The sequence below is a fragment of the Panthera uncia genome (assembly GCF_023721935.1).
Source record: "Panthera uncia isolate 11264 chromosome E2 unlocalized genomic scaffold, Puncia_PCG_1.0 HiC_scaffold_19, whole genome shotgun sequence".
NCBI lineage: Eukaryota > Metazoa > Chordata > Mammalia > Carnivora > Felidae > Panthera > Panthera uncia.
The window spans coordinates 8,929,205-8,948,054 of NW_026057588.1; the positions used below are offsets into that span (position 1 = coordinate 8,929,205).

The 18,850-nt window shown below is 56.6% G+C and overlaps 1 protein-coding gene across 2 annotated transcripts; it reads right to left on the minus strand.

Annotated features, from left to right (window-relative positions):
* Positions 1-991: 991 nt before the first annotated feature.
* SELENOW (selenoprotein W) lies at positions 992-5,702 on the minus strand. Of its 2 annotated transcripts, none has more exons than XM_049621635.1 (6): positions 5,568-5,702; positions 4,074-4,098; positions 3,913-3,966; positions 3,659-3,733; positions 3,469-3,567; positions 992-1,369 (listed from the first exon to the last, which is right to left on the minus strand). In XM_049621635.1, the coding sequence occupies exons 1-5, from the start codon at positions 5,612-5,614 to the stop codon at positions 3,487-3,489; spliced, it is 282 nt and encodes a 93-aa protein (XP_049477592.1). In that variant the 5' UTR covers positions 5,615-5,702; the 3' UTR covers positions 992-1,369; positions 3,469-3,486. The 2 variants fall into 2 exon arrangements, with proteins under 2 accessions (XP_049477592.1, XP_049477593.1); XM_049621636.1 differs by lacking the exon at positions 5,568-5,702 and adding an exon at positions 5,046-5,222.
* Between the last annotated feature and the right edge of the window lie 13,148 nt (positions 5,703-18,850).

Sequence of the window (18,850 nt, forward strand, 5' to 3'; positions counted from 1 at the left end):
TCTCAGGCTCTTTCCCTCGTGTCTTCGCCCACGGACCAGCCTCTTCCAGAGAGGTTTTGTAGATGTCTCCAACTTCGCAGCCTCGGAGACTGGGACTTTTCCGTCTAGATGCTTCTATGTGGCACCCAGCGGACTTCCTCACCTCACCCGGGGCCACCCGATGGCCCGGCTCAAATGATCAGAGAGAGGACCGGAGCATGATTAGGCACAGCCCATCTGATCCAACATTTTCCAGAGTTGTCCTAGCCGGATCGTCCGAGCGCCCGATCTGTTAGCCCCGTAAGGACAAAGAGCTGTTAGAAGGAAAATAGTAACACCCTTCTGTTCGGGGGTCCCTTTTATAAAGAACCTGGTGGGTTTTACACAAATGCAGTATTGTTCGTATGTTTTGGTGATTTGAGTCAACCTTTCCAGGGAACATGGATGCATTTAAGGTATAAATGGCCTTTGGGGCGCCCCCGGTGGCTCAGTCGGTTAAGCATCCGACTTCGGCTCACGTCACCCATCTCGCGGTTCATGGGTTCCAGCCCCACGTCGGGCTCTGTGCTGACAGCTCGGAGCCTGGAGCCCGTTTCGGATTCTGCGTCTCCCCCTCTCTCTGCACCTCCCCTGCTCACGCTCTGTCTCTCCTTCAAAAATAAACATTTTTTTTTTAAGTTAAAAAAAAAAAAAAAAAACCTGTCCTCACCTTGACCTCGGACTCCCCGGTTTCTGTTGTTGGAACCGGTCTGGTCTTTTGTGATGGCCACCCTAGCGGACTCGTACAAGCCTCTACGAATCTGGGGCCACGGCAGGATGTACTGGGACCAATCTGGGAGCCCGGGTCTCATTTAAATGAACATCACTGCTGCATGCTGCCTGATCCCTCATCGGCACGACCTCGGAGCCGCTATGAAGGGCTTCGTAATCAGCAAGGCCCATTTCCTGGGCCAGAGATGGGGTGGCGGGGAGGTGGCACAAGGCTGGGGAGGAGGTTCCAGGGGTAAAATGGACACACGCAAGACACGTTTTGTTAAACTCATCCAATGTTTACTGAACGGTAAACCCTTACCCACACTGCTGAAATCTACAACTCACTCATCCAGATCCTTTCTCCGCCACCCCAAGAAGGAAGCCAGGAGCAGGAGTAACCAGGGGGGGTGCTGGGGGATTCGGGGGCAAGTGGGGAGAGGAGGGAACAAGGCAGGCAGGGAGCAGAGCTACATGCCTGGACACACACACACACACAGAGGCAAGGACCAGAGGCGTCAGTCTCTGCCCCCACGCAGCGGCCGCAGGGACATCAGGGAAAGACCAGGCGTCCACCAGACATTTCAGTCCTTCCCGTCATGAAGCGTCGGCCACGAGGGGCTGGGCCAAGGTCACTGGACTGTGCAGAGAAGAGAGGGGGGAGGGGTCAGATTGCAGGGAACAAGGCCAGGTTGGGGGAGTGAGGGCCCACGATTAAGGGGAAAGAGAGAAGCGATGGGGAAAGGGGGCACCCGGGGGGGGGGGGGCTCGGTCGGTTGAACATCCTACTTGATTTCAGCTCAGGCCATGCTCTCACGGTTCTTGGGTTCGAGTCCCACACTGGGCTCTGCGGTGGCCATCACAGAGCCTGCCTGGGACTCTCCCTCGCCCTCTCTCGCTCCGCCCCTCCCCTGCTCGTGTGCTCTCGGAGAAACTGAGGCACAAGGACCAGGGGATGCCCGTGATGGAAAAATTGTAACCCTACGGGCAAGGTGGGCCAAGACTTAGTTCTCAGTCGAGTCTCTCGTGAGAGAAATGAGGCTGGGGGCAGGGGGGGGGGGAGGGAGTGCTAGAGGCGGCCACTAGGAGATGTGACTGAACACCTATCATGTGCACCCCACGGGGAAACTCGGTTTCCAGAGAAGCCACCGACAGAAACGGGCTTCTGGGACACCCGCGCCCGCCCACTCCAGCTGCGAGCCCCAGAAAAGACCTCTTCACGGTCACCAACCGGCTGTGCCAGGCCTCAGGCGGGGCCCCAGCTCCTGAGGGTGACCTCTCAGCACTGGGAATGAATGAATGTCCCGCCTGGGGCCTTGGGCCACAGGGACTGGTCTATGCTAACAGTGTGATTCACGGTGGGGCCTTGGGCCAGGCGGTGGCAGCTCCTGACTTCTGGAGGGGCCGGGGGCCAAGGTCGGCCACGGCTTCCCTGTCGCAATACTCCTCCGTGACGCGGGACCGCCAGGACCCGGCCCTGCTTCTCCCTTCGCTGCCTTTCGCTATAATGAACCGTAACCGCAGGCGTGACCTTGCTGAGTTCTGCGGGTCCTTCTAGCGACTCACACATCCCGAGGGTGGTCTTGGGAGACCCTGGAAGCCGCACCCGCAAGATGTGCAAACGAGAACCACGGCGCCCTCCTTTCTCTCGCGTAAACCCCACTTTCGCTCGCGTCGGACGAAACCACCCGTTGGTGGACGGCCTCTCTGGGACCCAAGGAAACCTCGTGCTGATTTAAGTAACCGCCTGAGCTGCCGACAGTTCGGGAGCAGCAAATGGTTACGTTTGTGCAGGAGAGGTGCTCTGTGTCGGCCTTTTCAGAATTTGAATCCCCAGCCCCACTGCACGAAAGTGTTCAGCTCGTGCAGCTTTAGAATTCCACAGTTCTTGATTTTCTCTTTTTTTCCCTGGCGGCAGGGGGATGGAGGGGGACACACTGCTCGCTTCAGACCCCTGCACGTCAGGCAGGAGGCTAGTACGTTTATACCACACCCGTTCAATCTGCTCTGCCATGTTCAAGTTCACACTGTAATGTGACCTCACTCTGCTCCAGTAAAGGACGTTAAAGAAACGGAACTTGCAGGGCTCAGTGAAGCGTCCGACTCTGGGTTTCAGCTCAGCTCATGATCTCACGGTTTGTGAGTTCGAGCCCCGCGTTGGGCTTGCCTGGAGCCTGTTTTGGATTCTGTCTCCCTCTCTCTCTCTGCCCCTCCCCTGCTCACGCTCTGTCTCTCTCAAAAATAAATAAACGTTAAAAAAAATTTTTTTTAATACATAAATAAATTTCAAAAAAAAAAGGAAAAGAAACAGAACTTGAGTTTAAAGCACCCGAGAACCAGTTTTCTGGAGCAAAGCACCCTGGGGACAGGAAGTTGGGTTCACAGGACACTGGGATGGAAGTTAGTTCCAGAACACCGGAGGAAAGACTGACTCTTGAGATTAGGGAACGGTACCAAGTCCTTCCAGACTGTCAAGCGTCAGGAGCTAGACCTTGGTTCTGGTCTGCCCAGTTCTAGAACAGGCCGGATTTGGGGCTCTTCTGGAACATGTTGGCCGGGAAATGGGAAACCAGGCTCGGAAGGTGCTGAAAAGCAGCTCCGTGATCCAGAGCACAAGATAGAAACCGCTACTCGGTCTGGAATACATTGGGTTGGAAACTTGGCCTTGGGTTCCAAACTAGCTGTCAATTCCAGGAACGGGGAGTCAATCACAGTGTCCAGTGGCTGGGCCCCCCTCACCTCTGCCTTTGGGGCCCATTAGCCCTGAGCCAAGGCGGCTTTGATGGCGGCCACCAGCTTCAGAAACTTGCTCTCTGTGTCCACGTAACCATCGCCTCTCTGGGGGTGTGAAGAAGAGGGAAGGAGTAAGCGAGGACCGGGATCCCAACTCTCAGCCAGGCTGAACACAAGGTAGGACGGACGGACATACCTTCTTGGAGTGAACCAACTTCCCCCCTACCATCACTTCAAAGAAGCCGGTGGCCTGGGGAGTCCCCTCGCCGCACTGGGAAGAGAGAGACGTTGGGGGGGCTGAGATGCCCTCTTGGGGTCACCTGCACCCCCAGGAAATGGGAGAATATGGGTGAAGAGTAGGGCCGACCCGAACCACCCGGCGGCCACTCAGGGCTGAGGGGACACACAAGGAGACCGTTTTTGATTCTCTCCCCCATCCCCCAGACTCACGATGTCCAGGCATCCGGGGAACTCATCTTCTAACTTCTTCTTGAGCTGAAGATACTGAAAAGGGCGTGGGAGGTCACATCGGGGGGTCAACGGGGGCCGAGCCGCTTGCCGTCCTCCCTCATCTCCCAGGGACACGTCTGGGGGCTGGCCACTCTGCTTACCTTGGACTTGTAGCCTCAAGCACCACTGGTGGGAGGTCCGAGAGAGTGGGTCCCAGGGGAGAGGGGGAAACGGTGGGGATCCGGGGGGGGGAGGGGGTGCGGAGGAGGGAAGAGGCAGGCAGCGGGGAGGCAAGAGGGGAACCGGGAAGGGGGCCCAGGAAGACATCAAGAGGGACAAACGACAAAACCAAAGAGGAGACAGAGAGAGGAGAGAAAAGACACACAGAATGTTGAAAGCCGCACAGGCACAGGGGACGGGGGACACCCACACACAAGGAAAACCGACAGAGGAGGAGAGACAAAAGACACGGGGTGCAGAAAAGCGGGGTGACAAAGAGAGACCACAAGTACGAGACACAGGCAGGAGGGAGGGAAACAGAGAACCGCGTTAGGGTAAGAACCGCGGAATCACCGCCCCCACCCCCACCCAGTGGGAAGGTCTAGGGGATGAACCCTTACTCCTGGATCCCCAAGGTCCTACCAGTCCTGAGGACGGGTTCCAAACGCTTGCCCAACCCCCACGACATGCTATTTCTGGACTGGAGTCTGCAACACGCGCCTCCCGGGGGCCTCAAAATGTCACCCCACCCTCTGCTTTGCTGAGGCTGCAGGAACATTTCCACCGCTGAGACCGATCTGAGTCTTTCAAAATCAGCGACTGCCCCCTGGCCATTTCAGACTCGGGCTTCTGACCTGACCCCCACCCTCTCCCACAACCTATAACCAAAACGGAGCTAAAATTCTCCTCCTTTCTGGGAGGAGAAACGCACTGAACAGGCATTTATTAAGCGCCTACGTGCAGGCGTGTCTATGCAAGCCCGCACAGCACTAGATGCCAGCCCTGGTTGGGGGGGAGGGGGGGGTGCGGGGGGGGGTGTATAACGCAGTCAACAAGACAGAAAATCCCCGGTCCACTCGGGACTTTTTCCCTGCAGGGGGGAAGCTGGACCCAACATGTTTAGCACCCGATACCGGCACTCCATCCGCGGCTAACTACTGAGATCACTCTCTCCCCTCTGCAGGTGGAGAAACCGAAAAGATGGAGGGTTCCTAACGACGGGCATCCACAGTATTCGTGCCTTTCAAACCCACGCTGGAACATTCTCGAACCTTCCGGACTCTCGCGGTCCCCACCCCAGGGAGGTTGACGGCGTTGGGGGAGGGCCAACCTTAGCGATGACGGAGGCCCCTCTCCCATTACAAAGCTGACCCCCCCCCCCGCCCCCCCCCCCGGGGTCCCCGGATGTCTAAAATGACCACCCGCGTGTCCCAGTTCCACCTTGGAGAGAACCTGAGCTGTCCTGAATGCCACGCCCTGGGGAGGTGGGTCAACGCCCTTCCTTCTCGCCCTTCCGCTCACGCCCACCCCACCCCACCCGCAGGGAACCCCTTTTCTCGGGAAAGGATCCCCGTAGGTCCAGCCCCCAGGACCGTCGGGTCGAGGATGGGGTCCGACAGGGGGTCGCGGAGGGGGCCTCCGGCCGTCGTGCTTACCAATAAACGACTCGGATGGCGAGGGCCATGGCTGGGGACCGCAGCATGGGCGGGGCGCGGACAGGCGACCCACCTGCGGCGTGCACCGGCGAACTCCGCTACACCCGGACGGTCGCACAAAGGTTGTTGCTTGGCGTTACACGGCGCGAACCAACGCGGGAGAAAGGCGGGGGGAGGCGGGAAGGGTTGGGGGAGGCGGGCCCCACGGCGGGGGCCCAGGGACCCTGCCGCCCGGCACCCTGAGCCCCTACGCGGGCTCTTCCCCTCCCCCGCTGGGGCCAGGATGCATCCGGACAGGAGTCATCCCGGGGGAAGCCCCTACGCGTCCCCTCGCGGTCCCCCCCCGTCCGGGCCGGAATGGTATGGCCCGTGGGGCGGGGCTCTGGACCAGACGTTCCGCGAACTAAACGGAATTGCTAATAAGGGTGATGGTTTTTCCAGCGCCGGCCGGGAGGGGGCGGCCCTGGGGCCCCTTTTCTCCCCCGGAAGAGGGTAGGAGGGCGGGGTCCGAACGCATTGGGGGTGTGCGGGGGCGGGCCCCGGAAGCCCAGGTTTCCAGGAAGCGCTGCAGGGTCCCCGCGTTCTTATTCAGGCCTGGCGGCTGGACCCGGGCGCCGCCTGGTCGACGTGGCGGTCGCCGGCGCTCTCCAGCCAGCCGTCTCCAAGGCAAGGGGGTTCATGAAAGTGCCGGACGCCAGCAGTTAGTTAAGGGATTAGAGCGGGAGCCTTTCCCTGAGCCTCAGTTTTCTCCGTCTGGAAGATGGGCGTAATCGCCTTCAAGGACTACTTACCCATTTAACCAATACGTACCCGCGTACCTGCCTGCCATCAGCGATGCAAAAAAATAGACAAAATCAATCCCTTCCCTAGTGGGAGTGATTTAGCCTGGGGACAGTTGGGGGAGGATGGGGGTTGATGTGCGGACGTTCAGTGCGTTCGTACGGGTGGAGAGCCTTGAGTGTCGGACGCGTGGAGCTAGCTAGCTCGAGAAAGATGAACGCTGCCCTAGACCTTCCCGCCCCAGCTTCTGCCTCCGCCTCCTGGTCCTTGGTCCTCACCTGCTATAACCCTGCCCCGAGGCAGGTGCCAGTTCGACTCTAACGATTGGCTGTGTGACTTCTGATCCCCGTTGTCTCAGAAGGATATAATGAGCCTGTGATATAAGGCACTTAACACAGGGCTGGGTACAATCGATGTCCCGTATACAGAGGTCTCTCTCGGTGGCTTCCAGAGCCCTCAGAACAAAAACCCAAATCTTGGCACGACCTGTCCCTGCCCGGTCTCAGTGCCCTAGCCACACGGAACCACTGCAATCCCCCCTTGGACCGCACCGCCCTCTCCGGCCTCTGGGCCTTTGCACATGCTGTTTCTGCCCTCTTCCCCTGCGCGATTCCTGCTCGTCCTCGGAGAAATCGGCGCCCACGTATTGTCGCCAGCTAAACCCCAAGACCTGACCTTGACTGCCCCCCTGCTCGTACTCCTCTGCCTTTTTCCCCCCCCCCCCCACTTTTTTCCTTAAGCTCCTTTCCAGTTTCTCTCTTCACTCAGGCAAGTGAAAAGCAAAACCCGCCCCGCTGCGCAGTAGCCACTGCCCAGACGAGACCTCCGGCCAGCCCAGACCACCCAGACCGGCTTGAGCCTAACCCCCTGACCCCACGCGTCCCCGGGCAGGCGGATGATGGAGCGATCTCTCCAACCGCGGACAGCTACCTTTACCTCATTATAATACTAACCCCGCCCCCTGCGCTAGCCTCATTTACATAACACCCCAGGCGAGCGTCGGGCTGTTGCCTTCAGGCGCTCGCAGGACCTCCTCCCAGCCTCTACCTCCGGGAGGGGGCGTCCCTGTGTAAATATTCATCCCACCGGGAGTCACGTTCGGAAGCTGTTTTCCGAGATCTCCTTCCTGGCTGCAGATAAACGCTTCCTTGTGCGACGGCTCAACCTGGTGCAGTTTCTGCCTCGCCCAGGAGCGAAGGGACGCAGGTTCACATACACTGTGCTAGGGAAAACCGCGTGCTTCCGTGGAAAACTGTGTGCACCCGGTGCGGTGGGAGTTCCAAGTTCCCAGTTCTATAAGGACACAAGTCACGCTGGATACCCTCCTCCAGTATGACATCATCTTACCTACTGACATCTACCGGTGAACCTGTTTCCAAAGAAGGTCCCATACGGACGTCCTGGGGGGTTAGCACTTCGACAGACGTGAATTCGGGGCAGGACGTAATCCCACACAGACCGAATCCTTCTGGATGGTGGGCTCTGTTTTAATACCCTGCAGATTGTGGGTAATGCACACGAACTCTCTGCAGGCATGCGCATGAGTTCTCTTTTTTTAACGCTTATTTCTTTATTTTTAAGAGAGAGTGAGCGCATGAGCAGGGGAGGGGCAGAGAGAGAGAGGGAGACACAGAATCTGAAACAGGCTCCAGGCAAAGAGAGAAGGGGACAGAGGATCTTAAGCAGGTTCTGCGCTGACAGCAGAGAGCCCGACGCGGGGCCCGAACTCAAAACCCACGAGATCATGACCAGAACCGAAGTCAGATGCTTAACCGCTGAGCCACCCGGCCGCCCCCTAAGGGGATTTAATCTGACCTAGATTTCTTTCTTGCCTTTGTTCCCCCATCACTACGGAGGCGAGAGTGACGTTGGCGCTCCAGGAAACTGAGTCAATAGGTTTTTCTGGAGATTGGGCTGTTGACAAGGTTGCCTTTTTCTTGTCATTTGCTAAGATATCCTAAACTGATGGAGACTCACGTCGGGCACGACCTGATCTCTGGCGGGTACAGTATTTGTTTTTCTTTGTTCTGGGGCAGCCAGGAGCGCCTGAGGAATGTCCCCCCCTTGGAGGGGGAGGGGCGGATGTTGCTAGATTGTTCTTCGCCCTCTGCACCCGGAGCGCCTCCCCAAACGTTTTGCTTCCCTTTGAACATGCGCTTCAATGTTCCTGATCTGTCAACGTGTCTGTTCTTTGGTCCTGCTCCGAACAGGTTGTAACACCTCACGCGTGCGGACTCCCCAGTCTCCAATCGCATGTTCACTTTTGGATTCTGTGTGAGTCCTGATTTTCCCTTTTTTGTTTTTTTTTCTCCAAAACCTATCTTGTAACAGGACCGCCCTCAAGGAAGCCCCCCTGAGCCCCTTGGCCTGGGTCACGGTCCCCTCGGGGCTCCCCCAGCCGTGTCCTGACTACTCTGTCAGTCACAGGTACGGTTCCCGGTCCCCCCCCCCCCCCCCCCCCCCCCACTGGCTTTCCCAGCACACCCAGCAAGTGGCCCGGCCGGGCACCCGCGCAGAAGCTCCCCAGAGTGTTTTGTTGGCCAGCCTTTGGGTGGAGAACTTGCCAGAAGCTTCGAGAGAAGAGGAACACCGCCACCCACCCCCCACTTCTGCCCTTGAGAACAAAGGGGTCTTTGTTATCCAGCAGTGGGGAGGCTGGTGGAATTAGTAATGATCCCTGGGCTGGGATTCTCTCTCTCTCTCTCTCCCTCACACACATACATAGACTGATGGTAACTCTTAAGCTGTCCCCCCCCCCCCCCCCCCCCCCACCCGGCTACACCATGGCTGCCTCCTGGGGCTCACATTGTGGCTGGGGAGACGGACAAAGGAAAAGCCAGAAACAAATACGTATTCCCCGAGGGCGTAGCGAGTGCCGGGAAGAAAAATAAAGGCAGGAAAGGGTGGCAGGCAGTGCCGGGGCAGAGAATTTTGTAAACAGATCAAGGAAGGCAGCTATGTAATTGGTAAGGGCAGCCCGGGGCGCCCGGGGGGCTCAGCCCGTTGAGCATCCAACCCTTGATTTCACGATCTGATGGGCTTCCAAGTTCGAGCCCCACGTGGGGCTCTGAGCTGACAGCCTGGAACTTGCTTCCCTATGATGATCCCATTTTCCAGATGGGCAGACTGAAGGCACTCCCCTGAGGTCACACAAAGCACAGAGCAGGGGTTGTGACCCCCGGCTGTCCGGCTGTGGAGCCTGTACTCTGAGCCACCTTCCTGTGGGCCAGCCGGGCGGGGCAGGGGGGTGATGTCAGGGAGCCCGAAAGCTCCAACGCCTGGGTGCAGGGTAATTAGCGTCAGGACCACCTCCGTCCCTCTGTCTGTCACTCTGCATGAGGTCAGGGCCTCCCTGGGGCTGCGGCTCCTCTTGTCCCCCTCCCCCACCACCTATCCACGTAGGATCACTGAGCCCTGCACAGACTGAGCCCATCTGGGGAGGACCCCGCTTCGGCCAGTCGTGGGTCCAGCATGTGTGGAAGCTGACTTTCTTTTTTTTGTTTTAATTTTTTTTAATGTTTATGTATTTTTGAGAGAGAGAGAGAGAGAGAGACCAACAGAGTGCAGGTGGGGGAGGGGCAGAGAGAGAGGGAGACACAGAATCCGAAACAGGCTCCAGGCTCCGAGCTGTCAGCACAGAGCCTGATGCGGGGCTTGAACTCACGCACCGTGAGATCACGACCTGAGCCAAAGTTGGATGCCTAACCGACTGAGTAACTTCCTGTTGGGTCGCTCATCTAAATTGTTAAGTTGTAAGTGTTCTTTATATATTGTAGCTACAGGTTCCTTTGTTGGAGATACGATTTGCAAGCACTTTCCCAGTCTGTGGCGTGCCTTCTCATTTTTGCAAGTTTTTTTTTTTGTTTGTTTATTTATTTTTGAAAGAGGGGGGAGAGGGACAGAGAGAGAGAGAGGGAGACCGATGCGGGGCTCGAACTCACGAACCGTGAGATCATGCCCTAAGCTGAAGTCTGACGCTTGACCGCTTGACCGTCAGAGCCACCCAGGCGCCCCTTTGCAAGTGTCTTTTGACGAGCAAAATATTTTAATTTCGATCAGGGCTTGCTTAATTTTGCTTTCGTATTTTTCCTTGCGTTTTCTCTTTGTCCTTTTTCGCGTCCTATGTAAAGTATCTGTGTCAAACCTCAGGCCATGTTTCTTCCAGACGTTTTTGTGGTTTTAGCTGCTGGTTTAGATCTCATGTTTTCCGTTCCTTATCTGGCTTCTTATCTTGTTCAAATCAATCACTGCCACCAGGTCTCTGAGCCGGGGCGTCAGGGGGGAGGAGAGAAACCGGGGTGCTATCCTTAGAAAGCACCCCCCCCTTGCGAATTTGGCCCTTGCCTTGAGTCTGGGGAAATTGGCTGATAGACACTTCCCTCTACTGATATAAAACTTCCCTAAATGATAAGGAGGCTCACTGCGCCACGGTTTTGGCTTTTTGAATGAAACAATATCTTTCGCGCTGACACCCGCTGTGCTTTTGGAGTTCACGCCAGGCAGATGGCCTGCTTGGGATTCTCTCCCTGCCTCTCTCTCTGACCCTCCCCCTGCTCGCACTCTCTCTCTCTTTCTTTCTCAAAATAAATACATAAGCTTAAAAGAAAAATAAATCAACTACGTACTGACTCCCGTGGGGCCTTCCGGAGAGTCTTGGAACACAGGGGTGGTTTGGGGCCCCCAACACAACCGGTACCCCTGATGGAGAGGAAAGACTGTGGAAGAAAAAGTCAGTAAAACACAGAGCACCCCACGTTGTTTGACTGTGTTTGCCCTTGACGGGCCCGACTGGAATCACTTTACAAAATAAAAATTCTGCTGCACTGGGTAGGGAGACAATGGGCAGATGTTCACAGATTTGGGGGCTCATGCAAATTCCAAATGCATATTTCCAGCCCCTGAATTCCAGATTTTTACATCCCAACTGCCTACTTGCCACCTACAATCGGGTGTCTAACTGGCGTCTCAGACCAGAGCTCTGGATACCCGCCCCCATCTCTCCCCCCCCCCCCCCCCAAATCTGGAAATTGGAAGTTCCAGACCAGGCATAAACCTTGACTTTCTCCTTTTCCTTGTACGTCAGCCACTTTTGGTGGATTTCCTTTCAAAACGTATCCTGGATGCACCTGCCCCTCCCCACCTCCACCTGCGAGCCCTGGGGGAGCCAACATCACCTCCCGCTGGGGCGCCCTGGGGCCTGCCCCGCCTCCGTCGCCTGCCGCCTGTTCCCATCAACGCCACCAGGGGGCGCCAGCCCCTCTTCTGCTCAGAACCCTCCAGGGCCCCGGGATTAGTCTAAGCAGAGTCCTCACTGGGGACCCCTAGGGCCCACATGTTCTGGCCCCCTCCCTTATCTCCGATCTTACCCCTCCTCACAGTTTTTTGGGTTTTTTTTTTTTTAACTGAGGGATAATACACATAACAGAAATTAATCATTTTAAATCTCTTTTTTGTTTTAATGTTTATTAGAGAGCGAGCTGGGCGGGGGGGGGGGGGGGGGGGGGAGAAACCAAAGCAGGCTCCACACTGCCAGCACGGAGCCGGACGAGGGGCTCGAACCCACAAACTGTGAGATCATGACCTGGGCCAAAACCAAGAGTCGGACACTGAACTGACCGAGCTGCTAGGCGCCCCTAAAATTAATCATTTTAGAGCGTACACGTCAGTGGCATTTAGTGTGTTCACAGAGCTTTTTCCTAATTTTGAAAATGACCCTTAAGCCATCATTTCTTCTAGGAAATTAATGGCGACGAGGGATAGGAGTCGTGCATGTGTGTGCGCGCGTGCACACTTTTGCGTGAATATATCTTACGGTGTGTGAGCTTTTGTGTCTGACTTAGCATCACGTTTTCAAGGTTCCTCTCAGAGATTTTGCATGGGCTGTTCCCTCCGCCTGAACGCTTTTCCTTCCGACAGTCACAGGGCTCTCTCCTCACTTCCCTCAGATCTTTGCTCAAATATCGCTCCATCCCTGACGCTACCGAAAATGGTAACCCCTCCCCGGCCTTCTGTGTCCCCGCTTCCCCCTGGCACCTACGCCCTTGGCATCTTATGTATCTTACTCACGAATTGTGGATGCTGTCAGGCTGTCTCTCCCCTAGAAAGTGCGCTCTCTGGTTTTCTGTCGTGTCCTCCTCCCTCGTACGTGCCCGGCATGTGAAGCGGTGAGTGGCTTATGGCGGGCACCCAGCAAATACTTGTCAGATAAAGGCAGCCTTAAGCAAGTATATTTAGGGGCAGGCCTGGGTGGCTCAGTCGATTGAGCGTCCAACTTCGGTGCAGGTCATGATCTCACGGTCCGTGAGTTCGAGCCCCGCGTCAGGCTCTGGGCTGATGGCTCAGAGCCCGGAGCCTGCTTCGGATGCTCTGTCTCCCTCTCTCTCTGCCCCTCCCCTGCTCACGCTCTGTCTCTCTCTCTCTCTCAAAAATAAATAAACATTAAAAAAAAAAAAAAAGAGTGTATTTAAGGGGCACCTGGGTAGCTCAGTTGGTTAAGCATCGACCTCGGCTCAGGTCCTGATCTCAAAGTTCATGGATTCGAGCCCCACATCAGGTTCCGTGCTGACAGTGCAAAGCGAACGAAGTCATTCGTTAGCACCACGAGGAATCCTTATCTTCCTCTCCCTGCGAGAATTCTCACCTCTTTCGAGGCAAGTACCAGGCGCTCAGAGTTCAGGCAAGTTTGGGGGGGAGGGTCGTGTTCTTTCCTGGCGGATTTTGGCTGATGCGAAGCATAGTTGCATCCTTAAAGGGGAAGGGCGTATTTCAGATTTTAAAGGTTTTAAAGGAAGGCTTGTAGGCTCTTCTTCCACTGGGGAGCGATTTGTCCAAAGTCCCACGGAGTTCTCATCGGTCCTCTTGTGTTTACACGGGGCATACGGTGCCAAGGACACTGGTACATTGGGCAGGAGGAGGGAACCCAGTGTGACTTATTCTGGCAGATATGGAGCCCGAAGGAGCGAGGACAAGTGTTCAGGCGGGGGCCACACCAAGGAGTACCTGTGTCTGTACCTGCAGAAGCCTAGGAACATCCGGGGGTGCTGGTGATATAGGTATTGACTCAGATGTCACCTCCTCAGGGAGGTGTTCCCTGACCATCCTTTCTTTTTTTTCAAAGAAAAACAGTGAAGTGCACCCTTTTTACAAATTTGCTTTTTTTCCCCACAGTAAAGTGGGCAAATCTTTTTTTTTTTTTAATTAAAAAATTTTTAATGTTTATTTTTGAGAGAAAGGGTGAGAGCAGGGGAGGGGCAGAGAGAGAGGGGGACAGAGAATCCCACACAGGCTCCGCATTCGCGGTGCAGAACCCAATGCGGGGCTCAGACCCATGAACCATGAGATCATGACCTGAGCCGAAACCAAGAGTTGGACACTGAACTGATCGAGCCGCCCAGGTGCCCCCACAAAAAAAATGTTTAAAAGTAAGCTCTACGCCCGGCATGGGGCTTGAACTCACGACCCCCAGAGATCAAGCGTAGCACGCTCTCCCGGCTGAGCCAGCTGGGGCGCCTCGAGGGCGCAAATCTTAACCGTACAGCTTGGCGATTTTTTTCACGCACGTAGGGCCGTTGAACCACCTCCCAGATCAAGATACAGATGGTTTCCTTTTCCAAGAAGGTCTCTCATGCACGTTCCCTGTCAGTTTCCCTACGAGGATCACCAACGACCTACACCACCATACTGGTCTGGCCTGTTCTAGAACTTCGTGGAAATGGGAGTCCCACAGCATGCTGTCTCTGTGGATGCATGGATAAGCCATCAGTGGGTGGATACGTGGATGGGTGGATGGATAGATGGATGGATAGACAGATAGATAGATAGATAGATAGATAGATAGATAAAGATCCACTGATGGATGAGGGGGTGAACTGATGCCTGGCCACCCCTAGGGGTTTGAGGTGAGGTCTCAGCCTGACAATGGGGGAGGGCATAGGACAGGGGAACCGGGTGGGGTGGTCAGGTGGGAGGCTTGGTACCTCTGGCCCACAGAAGGTGACAAGGGCCGGTAGGGCACCTGTCTCCCAACCTTCTGGCCTCGCCCTCACCGCGACCTACACACGTCCCTCGCGGGCAGGGATCCGTGTCTGTCCTATCCTCCCGCAGGCCCTCACCCTTGAAGCCCCGCCCCCCGGCCGCCCCCTCCAGGTCTGCGACCCCGCCTCACCCCCCCCCCCACTCCCCCACCCCACCAGGGCAAGGTCCTGGTACAGGCCCAAGTGGGGGGTTTATAACCAGTGTGGACAGATTGGTCAAGTCTCGTCGACTGCCCGGGACCTTTCAAGCCTCAAACGGCAGCCTGCAGGCCCGCAGACCCCCAGAAGACCCCCCTGGGCGGACCTAGAGAGACTTCTCGAATCTGCTCCTGCCCATTCAGAATGCAGCAGCTTCCTCTCACCCGGATCTAGCTTTCACCCCACTTGCTGCAGTGTGGCCCTTGGAGGGGTCCCGAGTAGGGGTGACGGGGGATTAGGGTCGCGCGGAAACCTCCCGTTACGGCTTGTTCCGGGCGCGGGCTCTAGGCGCCCCCTGGCGGCCACTGCCTCTCCCGCATCTCCACTCGCTTCCCCTTGAACTTGGGAGACCTGCATTTTGACCGTCAGAACCAGAGAAGGACGTTCGTGTTCACGCAGGACCACGGGTGGCGCCACGAGACCGCTCCGGGCACGGTCACCAGGGGCGTCCCCGCCCTGGATCCCCGAGGCAGTTCTCGGCAATGCAGCCCGGCCAGCCCTCCTCCCTCCGGGGGTACTTCCAGCCTTGTGGGGTGGGGGGGTGGGGGTGGGGGCAGGAGTGGCTCATTTGCCCTCCCGGCCGCTTCCGCCGCCGAGTCCCTTTGTTGCCCCCCCTTCCCTTCCCTCTTCCCTCCGTCTCCCGCCCCTCTCGCTCCTCGTCTACATTCAACTCCTAGAACCCACTCCCACTGCCTCAAAGGTCACCCGTACCCACAAGCTGACCAGCCCCCTGTGCTCCAACCCGCGTCCAGCCACTTCAGCCACCTCGCCATTCACAAGCCTGATGGGAAGCTCCGGCTTCACGGGGCCAAAGTCCAACCCAAATTTCTCTGCCCCAAACCCAGGCTCTCCCATCTCCATTGATCCTTTACCTCGTGCCTCCTGCGTCCGCTCATTCCGTTTTCCTGCATTCTGTCTCCCTCTCCATCTGCGCAACGGCCGGGGAGAGGGTAGAGCTGTACTTTTTGGAGTGTGTGTTCCCTCCTGTGCCATCTCAGTACAGGGCACCTCCATCCACGCAAATGCTCTGCCAAGAACATCCCTGGCGCTATCCTCGACCTCCCTCTGGCCTCCGTACCAACACGCAGCCTCTGACACGATCTGTGCATTCTACCTCTCAAAAGACCTATCAAAGACCTGGCAAGTCCCCACCTCCATTGAGTCCGCACTGGTCCAGGAGCATCATCTCCTGCCTGGACTACTGCGGTTTGCCTTGTCGGTGGGTTCCCTGCTTCATCTCTGGCCCCCAACAATCCGTTCCCTGCCCACAGTCCGCGCGACTCTCTCCTCACGTGGTCCCTATGGCCCTGCATGACCCGGTCCCTGGTTGCAGCATGGGCCTCACCTCCCACGCTCTCTCCTTGACTCAGTTGCAGGCAGCCAGGTCTTCCTTGCCCTTCCAGAGATTCTCCACCCCAGGACCTTTGCACTAGCTGTTCTTGCCACCTGGAAAATTTCCCCTGTGATATCTGCATGGCTGCCGCCTTTGTTTTATCCCAGTCTCTGCTCAGATACCAGCTGCAGGAGAGGACCAGTATTTTGGCTTAATACTGAGCCCGAACGAGGCTGGGGACAAACGGCAGGGCTGTTTCAAAGGGACAGTGGACAGGGCTTGGGTTGGAATCTCAAATCTGGACACGTCTGGGCTAGTCACTCCCCTTCTCTGTGCTTCAGAGTCCTCAGCTGTAAAACAAAAACAAAGCGGGGAGGGTCACAGTATCTGGACACAAGCGCTTGGGACAGAAATGGCTTTGTACAGATGAAACAGGCATTAATTTTTAAAATGGCATTATTGCCATTAAGAGAGAGAATACATCATGTTGCCAGGCTTCTGCCCCGGGGGGAATCATGTAAGTGGGCTTCCAGACTTTGGCTCACGGGACTTTTGATCAGTCAACATTCCTCCTCACCCCCTCAGCCCCCATGAACATACACAAAAGGTAAGGCACAGGGGGGTGGAGGAATCTTCAGCTGTCTGTCTGTCTGTGCTCCTGCCTCATTCATGGAGGGCTGGGCTCTCCAAGGGGAATGGAGGAAATCCTGGCTGGGCCCGGACTCTCTCAGCAAGTCTGTGAGTCTGCGTGGCCATGGGTAAACGTCTTACCCTCTTTGGGCCCCCATCTCTGTTGCGGGCAAATGAACACGGCAAAAATGTCAACTTTTCACAGTGGTTTACTTTCCTTAGAAAGCTCCTTAGTATTTTAAAATGATTTTCCTGAGTATAAGAGCAACGCACACTTGTGGGGGACAGGGATCGGAGCTGGGATCGGGTATTTACACCGTGGGGGGCTGGAGCCGCGGATCTGGGCCACGTCCTCCGGAGTGACACCCAGGACGACAGCACAGAACCCTCCGAGGCCGCTGCCAGGACCGCCGGGTTCGAGGACGCCCAGTCCTGGCCGTGACCCTGGGGGTCTCCTCTGCCGCCCACGGGTCTGGAGGGAGTCCACCCGCGGGAGCCTGCTCTCTCCAGAAGGCGGCTGCGGGGGCGGCCGGGAGACCAGTCGCTGCCTCCAGCCTCTGCTGCCAGGGGTGCAGAGGTCGGTCGGGCCCACCCGGTGTCCCCTGCAGTGAGGAGCCCGGGAGGACCCGGAGAAGGTACAGAAAAGCGATGTAGGGAAGGAGGTAAGAATCCACCGTGGTTCACCTTCAGGGGCACAATCTCCACGCGCCTTTCTCTGTGCATGTGTCTCCAGACGTCTTCAAACTGGTCAAGGTGCTACTGTGCCCTTGGCCCATTTAGCAGTTCTGAGACAGATCATCAGTATTTCCCCAGCTCATTAAAAATTTGTCCAAAAGCTGCCTCTTTAAAGATGGCGGTGAAACCTCCCAAGCATAGACACACTACTTGTAAAAACCCGTTTCCTACTGTTCTGTATTTGGATGATTTCTGCGTCTCTTAATCAAGTACAGCCAACAGCACACAGCTTCCTATGTATGGAGGATTCTTTGTCCGCATCCGAATTCCTTTTTTGCTTTTGCTTTTAAGTAGGCTTCACATCCAGGGCGGAGCCCAGGGCAGGGCCTGAGCTCCCAACCCTAGGATCAAAACCGGAGCCAAGATCCAGAGTGGACGCTTAACCAATCGGGGAAACCGCTCTGGGGCCTCACGAATTCCTATTTTTAAAAAGGCTTTCTCCACGATAGAAGATTCGGGGAGGCTGGAAAAAGGTGGTAGCAAGGAGAGAGCACCCCCCGGAGTCCCCGCGCCCGCGGGACCGGGCGCTGGGGCGGGGACGGCGGCAGATCCCGTTTGCGTCTTTGCACAAAGCGGCTGACGTAAACACGTCCCGGTCGTTACTCGTGCGCCCGACCCCTCGGGGAGCGGCCGCGGAGGCTTCCTCCCGGAGCGGCCGGGCCTGCCCACGTCCATTGCCGCCTTTCCGTCCATTCTGCACAGCACTCGGGCCAACCTGCCTCGGCATCGGGCCTCCCCCCAGACTTCCGGCCTTTGCTTAGGGCACGTTCCCAGGAGAGCGATCAGGGGTCAGAAGGGAAAGAGCATCTGCGAGGGGTCCCTGGCACAGACTGCAAGGTTCCACTTTAAAAAAAAATAAACAACCCATCTTCGTTCTTTTCCTAACATTGTTAGAATAGCAAACGCTCACAGAACTTTCTCTGCTAAGGACGGTCACGGGCAGTCTCGCCCGATCCTTGTGGAAAGGCACCGTGAGGTACCGTGATGTCCATACTGCAGGTGGGGACCGCGAGACACAGAGAGGTTGTGTAACCTTCACAAGGCTGCACAGCTAGCACGTAACACAGGGGGCTATGAAATGAGGATGCCGGCTCCCACATCCGAGCTCTTAACACCTGCAGGCTGCAGCCAGAGATGGGCCCCGTCCCTTCCAAGAGCCAAGTGCCCGATCTGCTGTATAGACGGGGGATTGCTTATTCAGCCAGGACCCAACGGATAGGTAGTTCTCCCATTTCTGCAGGACAGTCAGAGGCAGATCTGGATTTTGCGGTGCCCGAGGCTTTTACAATTTGCGGGACCTGCTTCAGGAAAAGTAACGCAGATTGAAAAGCAGGTGCGGGGCCGTGGAAGGAACCGGCGTGAACAGTCCTGACGCTTGGGCTCCATTACCATCACCCTCACGTGCACGTCCCGCCCCCCCAAATTATGCATTTGCAGCCGTAAAGTGGAGTTTCCCGTGTACCCCACCACCTAGACCACGTGTCGCTGTACTTGTTTCAAGAGGCCTCCGGGGACCTGTCCGTCTCTCCTGCCCTATTGTTCCTTGCATTTCAAAGGAAGCTGCAGACATCAGC